At 44.1% G+C, this 20,270-nt stretch overlaps 1 protein-coding gene across 1 annotated transcript in view; it reads right to left on the bottom strand.

The window, feature by feature from the left end:
• Ica1 (islet cell autoantigen 1) overlaps positions 1–20,270 on the bottom strand; it is a 139,421-nt gene that overhangs the window by 6,085 nt on the left and 113,066 nt on the right. The window contains exons 11-13 of the mRNA XM_051151931.1: positions 17,930–17,992; positions 17,795–17,833; positions 6,884–7,153 (exon numbers count right to left, since the gene is read on the bottom strand). Coding sequence (XP_051007888.1) covers positions 6,884–7,153; positions 17,795–17,833; positions 17,930–17,992 — 372 coding nt within the window. The remainder of the gene's footprint in view (positions 1–6,883; positions 7,154–17,794; positions 17,834–17,929; positions 17,993–20,270) is intronic.

The raw sequence follows: 20,270 nt of genomic DNA, 5'->3' as shown, positions 1-20,270 counted from the left end.
AGAAAACACATATAAAAATCTGCTAGAGCAGTCCTGCCTGCTTTGTGTCCGCATGGGGAAATATCTATGAGCCAGAACGAACATTGGCCATCAATAGAAGCAAGCTGAGCCAAAGCATGCAGACCAGAGAATGCTTTTTCATGACTGTGTCCCACCACTTGGCAGGGTTACTATCTCAGCTGGGGAGGGGGGTGGCGAGGATCAACTGGGTGGGAGTTAGCTATGAAAAACAAAGTAGGAAAGCCACAACAACTGTGGCCACAACCCGGTTGGGTCTATTGCACACACCTGCAAGGTGTTTGCAAGATTCCTGTCTCACTGGGCTTAAGTGCAAGTGAATTGGGACCTTGTGTGTAAAACTGTGTAGTAGGAAAGCAAGAGAGCAGGCTCTTAGTAAAATGAGGCTGCTTTCAGATTTTTTTCTATCCCTAAAGCGTTATCACGTCTTAGGCTCATCACTTTTTAACCTAGTGTCATGTCATTTGTCAGCTGCTCTCACTCTTATTGCCTGTCATCCACCCATCCACCCATCCACCTATCCAACCACCCACCCATCCATCTATCCTTCAAACAGGTATATTTTAAACATCCACTGAATTCTAGGCATTGAGCTATGATCTGAAAATATGGTGAGCAACACAATTGTGGACCCTGTTTCTATGACAACACGAGGAAGAGACAGAAATGAAATCAGTTTTGCCATAAGGTGAGGTAAGAGGGTGATTTAAGTACAGGGTGTACTGGGAGTGTGGAGCAGAAGCAGCTAATGCAGATTGCTGGGGTGTGGATGGACTAATATCAAGACTGAGACCTAGCAGAAGTCAGCCAAGTATAGCACTGTGCATGTGTAGGTGGGGACCACATGCTCTATGGAGAACAATGTGCCAAGGCCGTGTTGGTGGAAAGATTTGGTTGCACAAAAGCTCAGTATGCCTAGAGGCCAGTGGATGGATAACATATATGATTTACAGTGTAGTGCTGTGTGTCTGTAATCCTAGGCCTTGAGAGTCTGAGGCAAGAGGATTGATGAAAGTTTCAGGATAGCCTTGGCTACCTAGTAAGTTCCGGGACAGGTTGGTCTATATCTCCAACATCACCATCTAAAAAAGGAAACTGGTTCATTGGCACAGTTATGTCATTGAGTCATGCTAAGTAAAGATGTGGCAGTTGTGGGCAGCCAGGAAACTGGGGCTAGATACTAAAGAACCTTGTAGACCAAGCTGAGAACGTAGCCCTCACTACAGTGGTGAGAAGTGTAAGAACTTGACAAGGCACATGACCTTTTGAGGTTCTTGGATTTCCTCATCTACAGAGTGGGTAGAGGGGTCAGTTGTGAAGGACTCTTCTATGAATACCAGGGGCATTTGAATCCCATTGGAGCTAACAGTCCTGCTGGCCCGGGCAGAGCTCTCACTCTTGTGTTCACACCATAAATCCACCCTGATCTCTTTCCCTTGACATTTTTCCATGGAGAACTGGAAATGTGAGTTGCTTGTTACCAGGCTAACGCAGGAGAAGGAGGAGGTGAGCTCGGCCTGAGGTTTATTTGAGATAACCCAAACTAAAACCCACCCTAAAAGTAACACCATCTAAGAATTTGGCAAAATGAGGAATGCCCTGCAGGACCACGAGGCCCTCTAATTCTGCGAATGTGGAACATGAATTCTAGCTTTGGGTTGCAGAATCCTATGCTAAGAGAACTCCTGGAGCATTTGAGCGGCTGGCAATCTTTCCCGTATTAGAGCTACTTATAAATTAAAAAATTTTAAATTAAAAGGATGAATTATGAGGCTTCCAAGCCTTCCTTAGTGTCTGCTTGCTCAGCACTCGTGGCTGGCTCAGTTACTTGTATTTAGAAGCTCCAGGAAGGCAGTTTCTCATCACTTCACTGATACAGGAAGTCCTAGCCACATGATGTTAGTTTTGTTTTGTTTTTTTTTTTTTGTTTGTTTTGTTTTTTTTTTTTGGTCAACTTAACACAAGCTAGAGTCATCTAGGAAGAGGGACCCTTACCTGAGGAATTCCCACTGTGAGAGTAAACTGTGGACAAGTCTATGGATAAATTTTCTTATTAATTAAGGATGTGGGAGGGACCAGCCCACTCTGGGTGGTACCACACCAGGGCAGATGGTCCTGTGTCCTACAAGAAAGCAAGCTGATAAGCACATGGGTTGATGAGGTAATTACTCCACAAATCTTTTAGGGTATCTGCCCCTGAGCTAACTCAAGAAAGCATACTTAGTGCAGGGTAAACAGATACAATTGGTAAACCCTGACTGGCCAGGGGAATAGGTTACAGATCCAAGGTCTCTTTTGATGATAGGCTAAATTAAATAATAATGCAGAAACTCACCAATAATGTGACAAGCAGTCAAGGGAAAAAAAAAAAAAAAAAAGCAGGCTGAGTAAGCCACGGAGAGCAAGCCACGGAGAGCAAGCCAGTAAGTAGCATTTCTCCATGGTTCTGCCTCCAGCTTTTTGTTTGAGTTCCTGCCAGGAATTTCCTCAAAAATGGGCTGTAAGGCAGAAGTGTGACAGGAAATAAACCCTGACATCCCCAGGTTGCTTTCCATAGTGGTTTTTATCACGGCAACAGAAAATAAGCTGGGCTACCCCTATCAGGCCAACAACTTCAGAAACCCTGAGGAATCTCAGCTCAAATACCTTCATCAAATGTTTAAAATGACTTGATCAGACATGCAATTTTTGTTGTGAGCTCCTGCATCTTGTACTAGGAAGGAAGGAAAGAAGGAAGGAAGGAAGGCAGGCAGGCTTGTTTTCTTCCCTTTTCTTTGTAGTCCCCCTGGAGGGTCGGAGAAGAAAATGAGAAGAGAGCCCAGAAGGAGGGCAAGCAGAATAGATTCTAGAAGATTAAAGACAGAAGAGAAGAAAAAGGAAGGGGAGAGGGGAAAGAAATAGGGAAGGAAGGAGAGGAGATGAAGAATGGAAGTGTGGGAATTGTTAATGACTAGAGGCAGCCAGAGCCCTCCACCTCTGCCTTCTGACCTCTTGACCCAGAAGGTATCTCAGCCCTTTAAGAAAGCCAGGCAATGGTGTTTTCATGTTCAAGCGTTGTCTATAAAATCTTCTATGATGACCCAATTTCAAATATTCTACTCTGGACCATCGTTCGGTTTTTGTGAGACTAGGACTCTGTCTCTCTCTACCACCATCACCGTGTTGCCTGCCCAAGTGAACTCATTCCTGTGTGAAATAAGGAACCCCACAGGCAGGCTGATCACTATAAGCCCTGTTTCCCCAGGTAGCAGATGCCCCAAGGGCTTGTGGGAAGGTCCTCCGCTCTCAGACATTGCACTGAGAGGTCCCAGGAGTCCTGGTGGCAAGCATGGACTCCTTTGTCAGGCAGCCCAGGTTCAAAGTCTGGCCACCTTTACCAAAGGTGTGACTTTGGGTCAACAAACCACTTGCTTCTTGTGTTTTCCAGTCTCTAAAGTGTAGCTGGTGATGGCCCTTTGCTGGGAAGCAATAAACTAAATGGATATGTTTACACAGAAAAAGAAAGACCACAGTTGTTGGCACCCAGCACGAGCTGTCTTGAGCACTGGCTCATGTGACCTTGCAGTGTATGACTGGTAGATTCACAGAATTACTTGATTTTACACCTCAGCCTCTCAGAGATGGGAGCCAACCCACAGATAAGATGCTGCCAGGATAAGAAGCCTAGACCAATACCTCACTTACTTAAGTATTAAGTAAGAGCCCAGAGAGCTGCAGAGAGATTCACCAGTGCTACCATAAGAGGAAGAAGGAGGAAACTATAAAATAAAGCTGGACTCAACTCCCCACCACCCTACACACACACACACACACACACACACACACACACACACACACACACACACACACACAGAGTGTCACAGAGTCAGTATGCCAACAAGCCTCACCTCTCATATTTAGTTTCTTAATTATTTCAGTTGTTGCTGAATATAGGTTTTGACATGATCTGGTTAGGCAGAGGAATCCATTTTAATACAATGTGGCCAGGGTTTAATAGTCATTACTGAACTCTTATTTACATAAAACTACTCATGCATATTAGATGGATTTTCTATCCCCCCATGGGTGCAGTGAAAAAGAAAATACTAAACTAACATTCATCCTTTCTTATTTGGAGATAAGCAGAATCCTGACAGAAGCCTACAAGGTGCTCAGTCACTGCAAGCAGCCATCCTGGCTCTGTATCCATATCACATGCATCTGGAAAGTTCCCTCAGTCAGGGAAGCACTGGGCAGCATGAAAGCTGCTCCCACTGAGAGTCCAGAGCTGTAGTGGACAAGGATTGGGCTGATTTTTTTTTTAACCACATAGACATTTTCCCCTTGGTATGTCAAATCCTCTGGGCATTCTGTTGGTAGCCATTTACATGCAAAGGAAACTCTGCAGTCCAGTCACCGAGTGACCGTAGTTAGCATCAGTCTTGCTAGAAGCCCCGAGGAAGAGAGAAGACCAACAACCAAGACGATGCAGTTAAACAACAAAGCAGATCATGCTGTATGGTAGCTAAGGATGCTGTAATGGTTCTCAACATGGCTGCTGAAAGGAGGCCAGAGATTTGCCCAGTATACTCAAGCCTCATATACCCTGTTGGCATATATGGGCCAGCTTACAACATGGTCTGGACTTTGTGGCCTTGAGGCACCCCTCCCCTTCTTTGGTCCTCTCATTCTTGCTCAGTGAGCTTAAAGAACTGTTCTTCCTGAAGACTTTATTTGTGCTGTGCATGTCCTTGCCTTATGGGGCCAATACAGGTGGTTGCCTCCTCTGCCCATGTAGCTAATTCTCATCCCCAGCAAACCAACCTTGCTTGGCTCTCACCTTCCTAGCAAGACCCTGTTTAGTCACTCTGCCATCCCACAACACTGGCTCTCAATTGTTCCATCTCCCCTGCCTTTCACAGGTCACTCTCTAAGCTGCTGTGTTGAGTTTTCTCAGTATGTTTATCATGCCCCGTTTCTTCTCCGTTAGAAAACAAATTCCAGGAAGGCGGAGAGCTTTGCCTGTTGTGGCCACAGATGCATTTCCAGTGCTTGCCACACAGAGGGACCCAGAAGATGCTTGTTAATGAAGGAGCACCTTGCTAAAGCATTAGGATGGCAAACAGCAAACGGAATTGTTTGCCCGAGAAATGAACAGCCTCCCTTTGTGCAACCTCATTCCCTTCCCAGGTCACACCTTGCATTTCTCTCTGTCGGAACACCTCCCTCCAGTTGTCCCACAAGTGCTCTGGTGCCTTCTCTCAGGCACGGTGCAAGGCTGAAATAGGTACAAAGCTCACAGTCACCGCCTTGTTACAGCTCTTGGTTTTTCTCTGACCAGAGCTCTTCACACATTGTCTGTCCAGGAAGAGGCTGAGGGACCCTGCTTTCTCACTCTTGCATTAGCTGTCAGCCTCCACAGCTCCCTGTAGCAGCAGGGCACACAGGTCTCCAAAGCTGGGGGTCGGTCTACAACAGATCATTCTGTAGCCCAGTCAGAAGGACAATGGAACCTCACAGAGGTAGGCTGAAGATCTGGCCTTGGGAGCCTCCCACACCTCTTAGGGCCTCCCCTACAAGGTGGTTGGGGTGAGAGTCAAGAGAGCTGGCAGACTCACTCCCTGGGCTTCACCCAGTGAAGGCAGGGGTGCGGGGGTGAAACCAGAGCTGAAACTCAGCGAGCAAAAGCACACTTGTAGCATTCTCTCCGTCCGTGCAGTCTCCAGCTCTGTGACTGCTAAGACGTGAGGCAAAACAGGCATCACAAAGAAAATAAAAGGAGGAGGTCATTCCCAAAGAAGAGGAGACTCCTTTTTTTTTTTTCATCTTGCCCCTCCAGCTCCTGTATGAATGATCTCATTTCCAAAGGCTCAAGGTAGTAATAGCCCATAATTACTTAATCACTCCCCTCTGCCATTTGTTCTCCACTTTGAGCGCCAGATGAACGTGTTGTTTATTAAGGAGACAGCTTAAGTTCATAGAAAAATCAAAATAATTTGAAACTTTCTTAATGGTAGGAATTCCTATCTTGGTTTACGTAGCATGAGAGGAAGGGGGAAAAAAAGCTTACAATAGAAGAAAACGATTTCCTGGTTTAGAAACTCAAGACTTGACCATGGAGCTTGCTTTTGGTGGGGGAAAAATCAGCAGTGCTCAGTGTGGTGCATGTGGCCGGATGCTGAGCCCTGCTGCACCCTGAACCCTGCTGAGTGGAGATCACTCAGGTCAGGGTGAAAGCCGTTTGTTCTGAGGCTGCGATGGGGATTGACTTTGTATGCTTTAGTCAGAATAGGAATGATGAGTTGGCGCATACAGGAGGTAGGGACTAGTCAAGGTATAGACAGAGCAAGAGCGAGTGCCATATAGAGAGGAGGCAAAGTTAGGAGGTCCAGTGAAATGCCACTTAGCACCTAAAGAGAGGCCATGTTTACAGCTCCGTAGGCAGCGTATCTCATGGGTGTATGAGATACACAGGCAGTCAGGGGTGGCCAGGCTACAGGCTACTGTGAAGGCAAGAGCCTCCCATACATATCACAAAACTACCTTAAACCCAAGTGAGGGAGAAAGATCCAGAACCTCCCCTAGCTCCCCTAAGGAAGGGCTGACAGGCAGAAAGTTATTCGAAACAACTGATCATGAGCCTACACTGCGTTTTAAAGTTGGGATGTGATTTGGAGATCTCAGCTAAAAAGTCACCGGATGTAAACGACCACAACCACAACCACAACAACAACAACAATAAGGATACTGGTTATAAAGTAAAAAATACAGAGTGCATACACAAACAAAAAATACAGAGAACAAATAAACTTTTGTATTAAAGGAAGGGGGAATAGGAATGAACAAGCAAAACAACAAAATAGTTTCTGGTCACCCTGGGACCTACCTTGGAGAGAGGCCTGTAGGTCTTTCATATTTTGGTCTAAAAGCTGTGAAGGAAGGAACCCAGCAGCTATCTGAGACTTGGGGTCTGGCTCTCCCTGGGCCCCCATGGGGGCTGGCTCCTTCAGCCGGTCATCTCCAAACACTGCGGCCCACTCTCTGCTGAACTCCCCTTCATCCAGGCTGGATGTGCTGAAGATCTCATTCAACAGAAGGAGGTCATCCTTGTCCCCAGCTTCAACTTCTGGGGTCCCAGCCATGGGACCCAGGCAAGCTGGTGGAGGTAAGAGAGTAGAGAACTCAGGATTTCTGAGTGCTTGAGCCTCAGGAACAGCTGTCGTGGGGGCTGGAGTGGCTAGATTTAAGAAAGGGTAACCAGAATAGAAATGTATGCATGACACTCTTTATTAATAAAATTTGAATTCTACGTTCCCTCGTCCTCATCCTCTTTCTTCCAAAGCAAAGCCAGCTTTTGAGCATTATTAGAATCTCACTGAAATATTTTTTTCCACAAGAAATCTAGGGGTTGGGGTTTTCCTTAACATAAAGGCAGATCTGACACACGTGCCCACATCTGAAACAAAGCCAGGATTGAAAGCTGTTGGAGATCTCAGCTTGTTGTTTGTCAGCCTTCCCAAATCTTCCCACACAAGCCCTCAATCCACACTGCCTGGGCTGCAGCAGCAAGCACACCCTGTGGCGGCCTGTCTTGCCACCCAAGCTGGGGAGAAACCTCACCACGCCCTGGCCCAAGGGAGCATGTCAGGAGGCCCATCAACAACGCCTGAGAAGGATGCCTCTGCAGTAACAGCTGCAAGAGACAAAGGGAAGGTGGGTCTGGCTTGCCTGAGAGTAGCAGGCAGAGACTGACTGGGAAGGAGCTGGTAAGTCCAGGTCTAAAGCGGAGGGTTCAGTCCACGGGCCTCAGACATGAGAACTGGCAGGTGGTAATGAACCCTAGTCCTGGCCCAACCCACCGTCAGTAGACCTTGGCTCTCGGGCTCTCTGGTGGGTCATCCTTGAGGTTACAGTAGGAGTGGTGGCCAGCCTGGACTGGCAGGATACTGGGACTACAAAGTCATGTGTGCAGCTGATTTTAAAGAGAGACCCATTCTCACATACGAGCACTGACCTAACCCTGAACACTATTTATAAGGAGAATGGTAACATGACTTCTCCTACCATCTATGAAGAACTCTTCCATTAAGTTTTTCTGCCTATTTTAAGAACCAAAGGCTGAGGAATACATTAGGTGTTGCTTTGTTTGTGGAATTTTATTCCCACTTGCAAACTGCAAACTTTTTTTTTTTTTTTATCTTAAGCCATGAAACACAGAAAAACACCCTGGTTCCTATGATTTTTTTTTTTTTTTCTGAGCAACATTGAAATTCCGATGATCATGATGAATAAATTATCAGGTTTTCCTCAAATATATTCATATACATATATATAATGATTAGTAGTTAAAGTTATTGCTGTTTTTTAAAAAAAGCTCCTCTGTGTTCTTTAACTGGATCTATTTTTACCCACATGTTACATAAAGATCTAGAGATTAGAGTTTTTTGATTTTGATTTTTTTTTTTTTTAAATGAACACAACAGACTGGCTATAAATCAGGGAGGGAAAAATCTAGTAACTCATATCACTGTGGTTTTAAAATACTGGCAAAACATCATTTTAATCAGACAACTGTCTAATTTAAGCATTTTTATTGTTTATGTTATCAAAGACATTTTTCAGTCAGACATAGCCTGTAGGCATGCTAGGTGAAAAAGACAGCCTGCCTTGGTTCTGTAAACAGGCTCCCCTGCAGACTGCAGGGGCCACCAGGCTGGGCAGGCAGGTGAGGCAGGCGGATGGTGTAGTACAGGCGTCACGCTGCCATACCGGAAGAAGCGAGGGACAGCGCCCTTAGTGTATCAGTGTGTCCTCCACACGTGCATCTACCGATGAATCCTCTTTTTCAGTCTCCCCCGAGTCACCCTTTTAACCGGTGGTTACTTTTCAAACCTCTGTATTTCCTATTTCCTGGTGACACTGGAGTGCCCCAAACCCTTTCTCCTGGTTTCTTTCTGGCCTGGTTAAAACCATATTATTATTGAGCCAAACCCACTTAAGTGACACTTTTTCAGTTGGGCCGTAAGACAGTCTTTTAGCAGTACCTGTATGAAAGGCAGGCTTGGGGAGGTGTCACTGTGGTGCCTGGGATGGCTATCCAGCAAAGCTCAGCATGCACAGGAGAACAAAGGATCATAAACACGGAGTCCTCGACACATAAGCAGACTATAAAATTTCCATTTAAGTGCTTGGTGTCCAGGCTACACGCTACAGCAGACATCCGTGGCTTCTGCTGATTTAGCACCTCGTCCCTTTCCTCCCACTGTTTTTTTTCTTGAGAAGCACTTTCTTTCTGTGATCCTGGTGACATGCCCCACAGGAGATCTCATCATCCTCCACCCCAGCTCTGTGTGTGTGTGTGTGTTTGTGTGTGTGTTTGTGTGTGTGTTGTGTGTGGTATGTGTGTGGTGTGTGGGGCCATGTGTGGGGTGTGTGTGTGGTAGGGGTGTGCATGTGTTATGTGTGTGTTGTGTGTACGTGTGTATATGTGTTGTGTGTGTGTTGTGTGCATGTGTTGTGTATGTGTTGTATGTGCACGTGTTGTGTGTGTGTTGTGTGTTATGTGTGTGTGTATGTATGTGTATACGTATTGTGTGTGTGTGTTTGAGCAGATTGACGTTCTCCACCTCTCAGGTCACAGTGAGTGGCTCATGGGAGGATACACACTGAAGACTTCCCTATATTTATAAAAACTGCATGGAAAAAGACCCATCTTTCTTTGGGATTCAGATCCAAAGATACAAACCTGAGGCTGTGAATGAAAATGACGTCAACATGCAGAGGAAAACACCGTAAGGAGCCTGAAAGGGAGTTTTGACTGAGCTTTGACAGGACTCAGCCTCTGAGACTCCGAGTCTCGCTTGAGCCAATGCACTGTCCTGTACCCTCAGTTACATGAACAGGTGCAGTTTAAGCAAAATTCTAAACCCAGCGCATAACAATTCAGGATTCCATCCTTATAGCCAAGAGAATTCTAACACTGTACCCTATCAAATGCTGGCATTTTAGCCACAGACATGAGAAAACACCCGCTGGAGTCAGTTATGGATTCAGATTTTGCTCCTACTGAAGTTCACCATTGAGTATGGCCTATTACTGAGTATTCTGCTTATTTACTTATTTTAAAATGTATTATTAAACTGTTGCAAATTTCAAAAAGTCATCACATCTTGGCTCTTTAATAGTGAAATCAGGCTGCACGGTGAACTGTGCTCTTGTAAGAGAACTTATGTACGCAGCTAAGAGCAAGGAAACTGGCACTGACTTGAACCATAAAACACAGAAACCTCCCAATTATTACACTGCACAATAAAGATGCCTGAAATTACTATGCGTAACTTGTAAGAGAAACTTAATTACAAGTCGAAATGGACAGGTTTAAGTCCGTAACCAGACAAGTCACGACTTGAGAGGTAGTGCTTGTCAGTGGGCTCCTGTATCATCGTTGAAAACGGGGCCACACCACCGGGGACAAAGAAAACAAGGAGAGATGTGATAGTGGCCTCTGCAGAAGGCTTGTCAGAGTTCCCACCCACGCAGACAGACAAAGGATGCCACTGAATTGAGGGCCACAACTTCCTCTGCCTTGGAGTCTCCAAACGTCTGCCTTCAATCCACGTTCTCCAACTCCTGGCCACAAATTCTTATTTTATCCTTTGTGCTGTGCACACTGGTGAGGCAGCTGCAGTTCCAGGCCACCCACCCAACACCTTTTCTGAGGCCAACTGTGAGAGTATTTCTTATTCAGAACCTTGCAAACGCTCCTTGTGACATCGTCGTAGTGACGTGTAACACAGTAGCTCTCTCCCAGTGGTGGTGGCATGCAGGATCTCCACATGTTCTGCCAGGCCCAAAGCAGCATCAGGCAGCCTAGCAAAGCTGCTTCCTGGGAAGCATACAGTTTGATATTACATTCCTATATGGGAATTTGCTATTTTTGCTGTTTTCTTTCTTTTTCTTTCTTTCTTTCTTTTCTTTTCTTTCTTCCTTTCTCTTTTTCTTAATGGAAAAAATTTATTTTTAGGCCAAAGAGATCTTAGAAATGATTTCCTTGAATTCATTTTATACATGAGGGAAAATAGGCCCAGGTTGGATTACCTATCCAAGGTCATGTGGTTTCTTAGTTACAGATAGTCAGGCCTGGAAGCCTGGACTCTGTGGAAGCTTGCTTTCCCTCAGAACGGAGGTAGGTATTCTTGTATGTACTGTAGAGAACTCACTGAGATCGCACCCATAAGTAGAGGCTTTTGGGAGGGGTACCAAGTGAGGCTTTCTAGGGCCAGAGGGCTTTTTTGGGGGGGGGTACCATGTGGACACAGAGGCAGAATGGTCAAGATGGCAAAAGCATTCCCTATGCCTGCCTTGCTCAACGCCCATAAGAAGCCTGGGTCTGAGACAGCATTCCCTAGAAGAACTCGTCCTGAACCGGTAAGTTCAGGCTTGTAAAAGCTCCAATGTAGAGGAAACTCAAGTTCAGGCAGAGCATGGAAAACCAGTGACAGCCCGCTCAGAGAGCACTTTTGAAATCATACTGAGTTTCATGACCTCAGCATAAATTAGGAGCCCAGGAGATGGAAATAACTACATAGACAGAAAAAAAAAAAAAAAAAAAAAAAAAAAATGAGAGCACACGGACAACAAACAGATAAATGTCACTTGATTTACCTTCATCTGTGTGAAACAGGAAGGCTCACTTCTCTGGGTTTCTCCCTGTTCCCCACACCCTACATAATGACTAATCTTAAAGGCCACAGGGCTGCAGTGCAATGAAACCCCAGCCACCAACACCATCCTCCTATTGCCCAAAAGACAGCGGGGGAAGATGGTAGGAAACCACCTGACAGAACGTCTAAACAGAAAAATATTTTTCAGGCTCTGCTAACAAATTGTTCTTGGTTGGAGTTAAAGAATGCTGCTTTGAAGAAAAAAAAAACCTTACTTCAGGTTTAAAAATAATAATAAATAAAAACCCCAACTGACAGGGGCTGGTGTGAATACTGGAGTTGGGTAAGGAACCATATGTGTTCTTTGAAAAAACAAAAACAAAACAAAAGAACAACCCAGGCACGCTAGACCCGAGTAAATATACACAGATTGCTACGAATCTGCTCCAATCTCTCATTAAGAATCATGAATGTTGGGATGCTCGGTCAAATCTTTGAGAATCTCTATAGGAATAATTCCATGTAGAGCTCTCCCACATGGTTAAGAACACTTATTTTTTTAAACATTTTTAAAATTAATTTATTCTTGTTACATCTCAATGTTTATCCCATCCCTTGTATCCTCCCATTCTTCCCTCCCTCCCATTTTCCCATTATTCCCCTCCCCTATGACTGTTCCTGAGGGGGATTACCTCCCCTGTATATGCTCATAGGGTATCAAGTCTCTTCTTGGCAACCTGCTGTCCTTCCTCTGAGTGCCACTTATTTTTATTATTTATTTGGTTTCATTAAACTGAATTTGCTGTGGCCTGAGCTGGCTAAAACTTGTTATGTAGCCAATGCTGGTTTTGAACTCTCGAACTTTAATCTTCTACTTCTCAAGTGCTGGGACTACAGGTGTTTGTTGATATACTCTTTGCTGATACAGTACTTTTAAACTGTATTATTGTTGGACTGGGGGTGTGTATGACTCAGTGATAGAGTGCATATCTAACTTGTGTGAAGGATGCGTTCTTCCCAGCACTGTACAGAAAAAGTTTATCATTATTTCATAGAGTGACCCAGGTCATCAGCATTTCCCAGAACACTGAGGGAGGAAGGAAGGAGGAGGCACTCACAAGAGTAGATAAGGGATTTAATACTTGGTCACTGCATGTCCTGAGGCAAAGCAATCAGATCTCTCATTTGACTGTAAGGATGACTGCAGGTGACAGTTCAATGACCCAGGAGAAGCCAGGTGCCATTTGATAACATAAGATTGCTACGGGCTAAAGGTTCTCACGTAGACCTCTGCTAGCTGCTGAATGAACTGTTGTCATTATACCTGGATGGAATTTAGAAACACAAGCAGTAATAGAGAAAGAAGAAAAACATGCTTTTGTAATATGGACAATAGTTTTGTTTTGTTGGTTTTTTTTTTTTTTTTTTTTCCCCGAGACAGGGTTTCTCTGTGTGACTTTGGCTCTTCTGGACTCACTTTGTAGACCAGCCTGGCCTCGAACTCACATCGATCCGCCTGCCTCTGCCTACCAAGTGCTGGGATTAAAGGCATGCACCACCAAGGCCTGCTTGTTTTATAATTGGCCTAGACCGTGTGGTTTTTGGTAAAGGCTTGTTGATAAGATTTAAGTAGATTGAACACATCAGATTTTCATCTGCTTTATACTACGTCTTTTTGTTCAGTAGTATGTTATTTTGGTAGGGATTGGGAGAAATCCAATTGGAGGAACACAAAGATTTCTATAAGCTATGATTCGTGCACGAGGGCTACATGTGCCATGTGGTCATATGGTGATTTTGGAGCCATTTTCCAGCTGCTCACTAACTTGTTATTAAAACATGTTTATATGGTGTGGCCAAATGTTGGTTTTCCATCACTTTATCATTTAGTAGAAGAAAGAGGAGCTAGATCTTAAGTCCTATAACATCAGCCATTCTTGGACTCATTGTGATTTATTTCAAGTCTAATGTTTTGCATATTGTAATCAGCATTTTAATTCAGAATTTAGGCCTTGAGGCAATTGTGAAAGGGCATGCATTTCTAAATGGGCATATCAGTGGACATTATTTTTTTTTTTTTTCCTTTTCTTCTGTCACAAGTTCTCTGTGTGTTGAGACTATCTTTACATTTGTGGCTGTGGTTTCAGAGCTGATACCACCCACTGGGATGAGCATACAGAAGAGGCAGGGTGGAGAGCAACATCAGGCCCACTCAAGGGCTCTGTGGGACCGTGGTGGTGGTGAAGGAACAGGGTAGCTTATGTGAGACTGCACTTGATTGGGAAGATCTGTGATTCCTTCTTTCTGCCTGAGAACCAGTACATATATTAGGGAAGAACACACCCCAGCTCCATCTTTAGAACTAAAAGCGATGAAGCATGAAAGTTGCTTTCAATAAGAAGACGTCAATCTTCTCCCGATGGACGCTGGCATCCAAGGAGGCTTATGAATGCAAGCAGGTTACTGCAAGAGGTAGCATTTCTGATTTAATTCTGTAAAGAAATGCAGGTTTTGGGCTAAGGTTATAGTATTCTATCAAACAATTTTTAAAATATTTATATGGAAACCAAAATATATTTTTTATCCATTATGAAGGGAAAAGGAAGCAAGCATATGGACTCCTATGTTCTGTGTCTGAGTACAAAAGCTTTAGAAGGATGTGGGTTAGGAGCAGGAGGATGCGCTTTATTTTCAAAATTAGCTGTGGGCTAGATTATAGAAACATGGGTGAGGGTTTAAAACATAATATTCTATTATCTTATTACTAATGTAAATACACTACCTATCCAGGTCTACTAAAGCAACAAAATTAAGTACAGTTATAAACAAAGAACAAACCATATAAACAAGATGCTGAGGAATACCAATCCATCGAAACAAGATGGAGCATAATACGATTATGAATACATTTATTAAGTATTACAAGAATTGCTGAAACTTGATGGTAGATATTTAGGGCTTGTTGTACTATTCTCATAACATTTTGGTAAGATTAAAGAATTTCAGTACCCCAAAAATAATTTGTAAAGGGTATTCCATAATAATGTTTTATTCTTAAACCAGAGAGGAAAGGTCCTTACAAAACTGGGGGCCATGCACGGCAACCCATACATGGGTTTATGTATTCTTTTCATTGCTTGGTATGTTTTCTGCTTAACTAATCATACATTTTGATAAAATATTGCATAGCATGACGTCTTCCTTATGACATATTAAAGCAAACAGACTTCCGCCAAGCCCTGGGAAATTCATGGCAAAGCTGTGGTGACTCTAACTTTGAGAGACTTTTTCTCTAATGTTCTGTGGATTCAGCCTACATGTTGATGGGCTTGAATCTTGATTTGTGTGTGTGTGTGTGTGTGTGTGTGTGTGTGTGTGTGTGTGTGTGTGTGTGTATGAAAATGTTACCATTTAACCTCTCTGGGTAACTTCAAGCCACCAGGACACAGGTACCTCCAACACCCTTCATTTTCCCTTCATCTCTATGGCTAAAGAATTTGGCCTTCATGATGACTGCCTGCTTAAGGAGCCTGCCTTTCCTCAGGATTTTTTAGTAGCCTGATAGCACAGTATCAATGATGGGAGCAGCTCCAGTCTTGTGTTTTGCAGCATCGAGCCATGTCTGCTCATTGACCGGTGTCCACAGCTTATCCAGGTTGACAGTTGGGCAGAAGCTCTGGTTCCTCTTTAAATGGCAATGCTTCATACTAACTTTCTCAAGGTAACCTGGATGATATTTGTGGAAATTGATCCTGTGCTGATGCATGCCTCCATTATTCCCAAGGCCTTCTGGGTGCTTTTAATACTTAGCCAATGGAGCTCTGACTGTGGCTTATGTAGCCCCATAGTTTCCAGGTTTTCCTCAGTCTGGATGGCATAGCGGCCACAGAAAGGAAGGAGGGAGGAACTCATGAAGTCTCTCAAGGTAGCATGCCTTGAACCCTGATTTTTAAGAGATTATTAAGCACAGCTGTAGGAGTATCTGTGTTTCAGAGAAAACTAGACCATGAGGACTTTGCCCTAATTAATAGCTGACTCAATATCTGAGCAGACAACTGGGAGGCAGCAGAACTGTGGAAGCACTGAGTTGGAGGTGATAGTTGGTTGAAGGATGTCTTTGAAGGGTGTGCCTTGGTGGTGGTTCTTGTTACTCGGCCTTCTGACCTCTATTCGGTGAGCAGCTCTCTTTCACTGTGCCCAATGTTTCTGCCTTGCCACAAAGTTAAATAGCAGTGAAGCCAACAGACGACAGACTGCAGCCATGACCCAAGATAAGCCTTTATCCCTCTAAGCTGCTTCTCTCAAGCATCTGTCACAAAAACAATCTTACAGGTCAAACTCACACCCTAGTTATCTGAGGTACACAGGATGGCTTGGGCCCCTTGCTGTGCTGTAAGAAACCTGTATGATCACAGCAGAATGCCAGTCTCCAGGTCAAGGGATTCATCGATGTTTGGCTCAGAATCTTAGGGGCATTTTGGAGTTTTAGTAAATCATTAAAAGGAATCATTTGGATGAAAAGCAAAGGCTAGGATGATGCCCTTTCCTTAGTTTCCTTAGATTACTTACTACCAAATATCTCATCCAAATGCAGGGAACTGAATTCTCTTCTAGGGGCCATTAGCTGTCAGCATAAGGTGTATAGTCTGGTAGATCAATGAAACACAGCATAGTATAAAACCTAGAGAACAGCAGCACGGTACACCACCTAGAGAACAGGAGCATGGTACGCCACCTAGAGAACAGCAGCACGGTACACCACCTAGAGAACAGCAGCATGGTACACCACCTAGAGAACAGCAGCACGGTACACCACCTAGAGAACAGCAGCATGGTACACCACCTAGAGAACAGCAGCACGGTACACCACCTAGAGAACAGCAGCATGGTACACCACCTAGAGAACAGCAGCATGGTACACCACCTAGAGAACAGCAGCATGGTACACCACCTAGAGAACAGCAGCACGGTACACCACCTAGAGAACAGCAGCACGGTACACCACCTAGAGAACAGCAGCATGGTACACCACCTAGAGAACAGCAGCACGGTACACCACCTAGAGAACAGCAGCACGGTACACCACCTAGAGAACAGCAGCACGGTACACCACCTAGAGAACAGCAGCACGGTACACCACCTAGAGAACAGCAGCATGGTACACCACCTAGAGAACAGCAGCACGGTATACCACCTAGAGAACAGCAGCATGGTACACCACCTAGAGAACAGCAGCATGGTACACCACCTAGAGAACAGCAGCACGGTACACCACCTAGAGAACAGCAGCACGGTACACCACCTAGAGAACAGCAGCACGGTACACCACCTAGAGAACAGCAGCACGGTACACCACCTAGAGAACAGCAGCACGGTACACCACCTAGAGAACAGCAGCACGGTACACCACCTAGAGAACAGCAGCACGGTACACCACCTAGAGAACAGCAGCACGGTACACCACCTAGAGAACAGCAGCACGGTACACCACCTAGAGAACAGCAGCACGGTACACCACCTAGAGAACAGCAGCACGGTACGCCACCTAGAGAACAGCAGCACGGTACACCACCTAGAGAACAGCAGCATGGTACACCACCTAGAGAAAAGCAGCACGGTACGCCACCTAGAGAACATTCCTAACATTTCTTTCTCACTTAACCATCATCAAAAGAGTAGCCCTGCATCAGAAACTACAAACTATCCTTTTCGTACCAGAATTCTATTCCTGACAATTACCTGACAAGGCTGTTGTGTTTGGTTCCACTCTACAAACGAGAACAACTGAGGCTCAGAGGGTTTTATATATGAAGCAAATCACTTAAGGCCATTGGTGGAAGGATCAATATTTAAAATCCACACGTGTTTCAGTTGGAAAGTTAGTGTTTCTGTTACAACATAGTACCATTGTCATAATTTTCAGCTTTAAAAACACTATATAATTAAATATAGTAACATACACATTAAGTATGGCTTGATCATAGGTAATGTCATTTACAATGGCTGTCACTCACTTTTTTTTTTTTTTTGACTGTAAAGCTATTAAGAAGATAAACATTAAATTTTCTTGCATGGAAAAAAGAGAATTAAACATTTGATCAAATTATAAATGTAAAAGAATATGTAAATTTTACCTTCCTCAGGTTTCATGTCTAATAGTTCATCTATGGGTCCTTAAGAGAGGAGAAAGGAAATAAATTATGAGTTAATCGTATTACATTTGGAATCTGAGAAGATTTTTAAACCTGGGACGTTTGTCTTTGGCTTACCTGAGCATGCATCCTGTGCAGAACTTGTGTCTAGAGAAGACAGAGTACTTTCCCCATCTTTAGCTGTAATACAACACGTGCAACTGGTTATGAGCAGCCCACAACGGTACATGCTTACGCACTGTGTGCAAGGCAAACGCACAGGCAGAAAGAATGAACAGTCTGAGCTCACTCAAGCAAAGCCACAGTCCTCAGTTCATCTCACTTCAGCTGTCGACTCTCAGTAAGCTTAAATTTGGTCGTGAAGCTCTGTTTTGTTTGAGAGACAGCCCATACAATTCTACTATACTGTTTTAGCTATTTTCCATCCATAGAAAAATGAATGACTTAAATGACTGACTGGTATCACTAATGAATTTTAACCATATGGGCCTGGTTAAGATTTAAAAAAGAAAGACTACTCAATGAAAATCCTTTTTGTTGTTGTTGTTAAAGACTCCAAACTCTGAGAAAAACTGCAGAGACAGCGAAAAGACCAGTGGATGCTAAGGGGTTAGAAAGTGGGTAAGAGGATGAATAGGTGGTGGACAGAAGGAAACAGTAACAATACTTAATATCACACTTTAGTGGAAAATATATTCCACTTTATAGTTATAACACACAACAAACAGAACACTGGAAGTGAACATTATACAAACTGTGATAAGGACGCATCTATTAAGGCTCTTTGATCATACAGATATACTACTCTGGTGTAGGATGTGGGCAGTGAAAAGTAGCAGATGTGGGAAGGAAAGGCACATGAGAAACCTCTGTGCCTTGAGCTCAGTTATGCTGTGAACTAACCGTGGCTCACAGTAACACTAAAGCAAGAGTACATATGCTAACACACATGATGGAACAGCCTCGAACTCAGTTTGCTCATGTTCACCAGACCTTTCACAGGTCTCCGAATAAAAGACAGGGCTCACTTCATTATAATAAATTTACGATCTCAAAATATTATGGAAATATCACACCCAATTAAACTATACAAGGAGAGAGGAAAATTTGCATTTCCTTCTGTGTAGTCACACACTATACAAATGTATATAAACTATATAGATTTGAAATTTTTATGTGAGGATAACAAACGGGAGTTTATATTTTTCGGAAGAACTAAATATGTTCTACTCAATGACTTTGATTTCCATACAACACTGACAGTTCATACCGTTGGTTCACTGAGGGACAGTGAGGCTGGAGGCCTAGATCAACAGAAAGGCAGGCCTTTATGGCCACAAATCAGGTCTAGCCTCTCCCCCATGCACTTTCCCTTAGATTCTTGAATGCTACCTTTCTGAGTTGGCCTGGTACTTCTTGCTCATTCCTTCTCTCAGGCTGTTCCTTTTTTATGGGCAAATCTTACAGTAGTATATAGCTTTAGCTTGCCCCATTTGCCTCAATTAAGTGAAGCCTCTGTATCCCACATACCCAGAATGCTGACTTTCTCCTAGCTAGTTTGCACCCATGTTGCTACAGTTGGAAAGGGGAGCAGTTGCTACTGTCTGCTTCGGCTGGCCATGTGTGGTGTGTAATGCTTGCTGGTGGAGCCCTGTGCTGTGCTAGGCCCAGAGGCAGTGCTAGTAAACACCTCCTGAAGTGGGCAAGGCCATACCTTGTAGCCTGTGAAGCGTATATGCACAAGAGTTGGGAACAAAATAGGAAGCTTGCTTTGGTTTTTAAAGACTTGGTCTTATTGAGTCCAGGTAGCCTAGGACTGTATATGTATATGTGTGTATGCATATATGCATATAGGTGTGTGTACATATATATGTGAAATATGTATCTGAAGATGATCTTTATTTTCTTTCTGGTGCTCTTGCTTCCATATCCCAAAGCACAGATGGATTAGAGGCATGGACCACCAACTTCCCTGGTTATTGTTTCCATGTTTCCTATTTTTTACTGAAAGTCAGATTGAAAATAGAAAAGGAAGGAGTAAAGGGGGGCACTGGCAAGTGGTTAGAAAAATAGAAAGGAAAAGCCAGGGTGAAGAAGAATGGAGCAGAAGAAAAGGTCTACGATTTTCTTCACACCTCTCCTTTCCTGGGCAAGTGTCCCATCTTGGCTCAAGACAGGGAAGGTAAGAGTGTGTCCCCAGAAGGGCCTGTCTGAGTAGAGGGCTGGGTACTTCTGTTATCTACATAACAGCTGTAGTTGCCCATATAATGCAAACCACCTTTCCATCTACCAATACTTAAACACTGGTGAGAGGGTCAGCACTGTCACATACTGGTTTTACCATCATCTTCCATTCTCTGTCCCTTTCTGGTAAAGAGCCAACAGAAGATCTTGGGGCAATGCAGGACCCAGAGATACTAGAATGTCACACAGAGTACCATCTTCCCACGTGTGCAGA

Source organism: Acomys russatus, chromosome 10 (genome assembly GCF_903995435.1).
Source record: "Acomys russatus chromosome 10, mAcoRus1.1, whole genome shotgun sequence".
In the NCBI taxonomy this organism is placed as follows: domain Eukaryota; kingdom Metazoa; phylum Chordata; class Mammalia; order Rodentia; family Muridae; genus Acomys; species Acomys russatus.
This window is presented reverse-complemented; position numbering and strand designations above follow the sequence as displayed.